Here is a 4,353-nt window from a genome sequence, read left to right as displayed (position 1 = left end):
GGCCGAGCCCAAGGGCAGAGGCAGGCCCAGGGCAGGGGGTTGCAAGGGCCATGCTGAGCTCCCTGCCCCTGCAGCAGCCACCCTGGCCCTCGGCCTCCTCTCCCCTGCCCCTGCAGTTCTGGGCTCCCTTGGTGCAGCCCTGGCTCTGCAGCACCAAGCCCTGCTGGGAGCCCTCCCCTGCATGCTGCCACCGCTCCCTGACGCTGCTGTTGCCCTCTGCCGGGCACTGCCCAGCCCAGCCCAGCCCCTGCCCACCTCTCCCCTCCTCCCTACCCTTGCCTGCTCACCCTTTTGGCCCTTTCAACTGAAGGCCTCTGAGACCTTTGCACTGCGACCCAGCTGTGTACCCTGACATTGCAGAGCTCCCATCATTAAATCCATCCTTTGACTTAGCTTTACTGTGAAGATCCACTCACTGCCCACCCAACACAAGGCACACACTGTCCCAGGATAACCCTTAGGATATTCTGGTGGCTCCCAGTACCTCGTTGATGCCACCAGTCCTGTCATGTTTCAAACCCAGGAAGTTGCTTCTTGACCGGTCACGTTCTCCAGGGGCACTGGGCATCCACCAGTGATGACTCAGTCCAGCCCTGACTCCCTCACCCAAAACCTGGTTCCCCCATGCCCCTGTGTCCAGGTGGAACCCCAGTACAAGACCACGACCTTCAGTCTGGTACTCCCTGATTGTCTTCTGCAATGCATTTTGGGAGCCCTGAGCACTGGGCAACTTCCTTTTACTATCAAGATACTACAACAAAGGCCAGGTGTCATTTAGGGATAAACACATTCAGAGAAAGCCTCTGGGGCATGCAGAGGACTGGTTATCTGGAAAAGAGGAATGAAAGCACACGTTTAACAGCAAGCAGAATTTTAAAGAATGCTATACCCAAAGGTCACAAATTGCCTGAGATTAACTTGAATAAAACTAGAAAAGTGAGATAGCCAATTTATTGCTAAGTAAATAGAATCAGTTTCTTCAGTGTGGTTTTCAGCTCCTGGTTCCTCATGCTGTAGATGAGGGGGTTCACTGCTGGAGGCAGCACCGAGTATAGAACTGCCATCACCATGTCCAAGGATGGAGAGGAAATGGAGGGAGGCTTCAGGTAGGCAAACATGACAGTGCTGACAAACAGGGAGACCACGGCCAGGTGAGGAAGGCACGTGGAAAAGGCTTTGTGTCGGCCCTGCTCAGAGGGCATCCTCAGCACTGCCCTGAAGATCTGCACATAGGACAACACAATGAAAACAAAACAACCAAATGCTAAAGAAACACTAAAGACAAGTGCCCCAACTTCCCTGAGGTAGGCATGTGAGCAGGAGAGCTTGAGGATCTGGGGGATTTCACAGAAGAACTGGTCCACAGCATTGCCATGGCAGAGAGGGAGAGAAAATGTGTTGGCCGTGTGCAGGACAGAATAGAGAAAGCCACTGCCCCAGGCAGCTGCTGCCATCTGGGCACAAGCTCTGCTGCCCAGGAGGCTCCCGTAGTGCAGGGGCTTGCAGATGGCAACGTAGCGGTCGTAGGCCATGACAGTGAGGAGATAGTACTCTGTTACAATCAAGAAGACTGAAAAGAAGACCTGTGCAGCACATCCTTGATAGGAGATGGCCCTGGTGTCCCACAGGGCATTGGCCATGGCTTTGGGCAGAGTGGTGGAGATGCAGCCCACGTCGAGGAGGGCGAGGTTGAGGAGGAAGAAGTACATGGGGGTGTGGAGGCGGTGGTTGTGGGCTATGGCACTGAGGATGAGGCCGTTGCCCAAGACGACAGCCAGGTAGATGCCCAGGAAGAGCGCAAAGTGCAGGAGCTGCAGCTCGCGCGTGTCTGCGAATGGCAGCAGGAGGAACTCACTCACAGAGCTGATGTTGGGCATTTGCTGACTTTGGACATGGACACTGCCAAATGAGAAAAAAATATAAATAAAGATAATGTCAGGAGTAATGTCTGTTAGCATAATTCAGTTAATTCACAATGAAAGCCTTAAATTACCTGTTTCAAGAGGACCTTGTCTATCTCCCTGTCTGGAGCCCTGCTGTGTGCTTGCTGAGTGTCCTGTACACTGCAGCCTCCTCTGCCCAGCAGCTCCCAATGAGCCTGCTCTGCTCCATTTGAGGTTCCAAGAGGGAAGGTTCCTGGGCAGTGGCTCCCTCTGCTGAGTGAGGGGTGTTTGGCTGTGTGCCTCTGTTGTGCGTCTTCCCTGTTCAATACCCAGGAGACAAAAACAGCAGGTGGATCATGCGTGTCTAGCCGGAGAAAACAGGAAGCATCTCCTCCTGCTTCACCCTTCGTGCACAGCACTCCCTGTCAGAATCAGGCACCACCAGCTGCCACGCTGGGCAAGAGAGAGAAGCAGGCATGGGCAGGCAGGGCGGACCCAAATCAGTGCAGAGGCTGCAGTGTCGGTGAGGCCATCTGCCCTGCACAGACAGCAGGGGGACAAGAGCTCTGGAGTTTAAGAAGCATTTGGAATGTGCTCCTGGTCATATGGGAGGAGTTTGGGGGTAAGACCTGTGTGGAGCCAGGAGTTGAACTCAATGATCCTTGTGGGTCCCTTCCAACTCGGGATACTCTATGATTCTGTGATTCTGTGCCTTCTTCCATGGAGGAAGGTGGAGGGGGCCTGCACCAAATGTGACTACTTACACAGAGATTTAGGGTTCAGACACCCCATATTCTCAGCCCCCCATATTATACAAGCTGTGACAGAAGCTGTGAGGGGAAGAGAGGAGACCAGCAGCTGCTGCAAGGAAGGCGCCTGCACTGCAGGGGATGGCAGGGAGGGAGCAGCTCCCTCTCACTGCCTGCCCATGTCCCTGCTGCCTGCAGTTGTCCCTACCAGCAGCTCTTTCTCTGTCCCCACGGCTCCTCCCATCCATGCTCACAGCCCCCATCCCACCTGCTGTGTGCCCAGCTCTGCCCTACAGAAACCTCCTGGGGATGGGGACAGCTCTGGGGACAGCTCCCTGTCTGCGGCTCCTAAAGAACAGCTCAGAAAAGCCCTGGTGCAGTATGTAAGCAGAGAGAAGGGAAGGGATACTCTCAGGATCATCACTGACATGTTCATGTCTCGTGTAAACGCAACAGGAAGCTCCATCACCTGTGCAAACCCAGCCAGGCAGACCCTCTCTTCTCTTTGCAGGAAGACCCTGCCCTACCCTTCCTCTGTCCAAGGTTGCCCTGCAGCACCTTCTCCTTCACACTGCACAAGCCACGAGAGGCATCCTGGCAGCTCCTGGCTAGGCACAGATGCCCCGCAACCAAGAGCCCCTTCCAGGAAACCGCCCTGCACTGTCCTGCAGCCAGAGACTTACCGTGGGCAGAGCTGTGAAGGTTTCTGCTGCACTGAGCTCTCCTCTTCCCGCACCCTCCAGGCTGCCTGGAATCCCTTTCTGCCTGGGTGCCTGTGGTCAGAGCCCCCAGCCCTGCTGCGCTGTGCAGAGGAGCTGCTCCTGGACACAGCTGTCTCTCTGCACCAGGATCCCTTTTCAAATGAGTTTTCTCTGTCCCAGGAGCCTGGCCCCGCTCAGCAGCACAGCACCAGCCATAGGCACTGCAATCACCCCTCTGGGGGCTTTGCTGATGAGCCCACGAACCTCAGGCACTCAGAGACAATTGAAGACATCTCTCCAGAAGTGCAAGTCAGAGGCAAGTTTCCTGCAGTGTCCCCCTGAGGGCCAGCACTCACACAGCCTCCCTTGGAGCTTGTTACAGCAGGACACTGGAGGCAATGAGGACAAGGAGACAAAGGCAGAGTGAAGGTGACACTGATGTGTAGGTAAACTGGATATGTGTCACCAAGCACAAGGGCCAGACCTTGACCCATGTCCCCTGGGAAGGGAGATCCTTCCCCTTCCCACAGTGCTCAGGGCTCTTTGTGGGGCAGTAGGAGTTGGGGATGTGCATGGCCAAGTGCAGGAGAATGGTACGACCCCTGCCTGCTTCATGGGTGGGGGGGTGAGGAGGCATTGAGGCCCTGGTGTTTTAATGATCAGCTGTCTCCTCGTAGGCCTCAGTGGCAGACACAAAAGCCATATCCATGGACACAAAGACTTTGGTCCTGTTGGGACTTTCAGCCTTTCCAGTGTCCTTGTTCTTCTCTGAACCAGTTTGAGCAAGGACCACTGCTCGTACAGCATCCCTCATGGATGTTGTTCACAAGTCTATGGAGCTAGATGGGATATAGCCGAGGGCACTGAGGGAGCTGGCAGAAGTGCTCACCAAGCTGCCTTCCATCATTTATCAGCAGTCCTGGCTATCAGGGGTGTTCCTAGTCAGCTGGTGACTAGCAAATGTGATGCTCACCTACAAAATGCCTGGAAGGAGGATCGTGGAACTACAAGGCTGTCAGT

General features: G+C 55.0%; 1 protein-coding gene across 1 annotated transcript; it reads right to left on the bottom strand.

The window, feature by feature from the left end:
* Positions 1-956: 956 nt before the first annotated feature.
* LOC113841061 (olfactory receptor 14C36-like) lies at positions 957-1,877 on the bottom strand. Its single transcript, XM_038171761.2, has one exon. It carries the CDS (start codon positions 1,875-1,877, stop codon positions 957-959), a length of 921 nt encoding a protein of 306 aa, XP_038027689.2.
* Between the last annotated feature and the right edge of the window lie 2,476 nt (positions 1,878-4,353).

This window comes from Anas platyrhynchos, chromosome 39, assembly GCF_047663525.1.
Source record: "Anas platyrhynchos isolate ZD024472 breed Pekin duck chromosome 39, IASCAAS_PekinDuck_T2T, whole genome shotgun sequence".
In the NCBI taxonomy this organism is placed as follows: Eukaryota; Metazoa; Chordata; class Aves; order Anseriformes; family Anatidae; genus Anas; species Anas platyrhynchos.
The sequence above is the reverse complement of the archived record's forward strand: the minus strand, read 5'-3'. Positions and strand labels throughout refer to the sequence as shown.

Excerpts from the sequence above, each read along its gene's own strand:
- LOC113841061 (XM_038171761.2), bottom strand. The coding sequence starts at position 1,877 with ATGCCCAACATCAGCTCTGTGAGTGAGTTCCTCCTGCTGCCATTCGCA.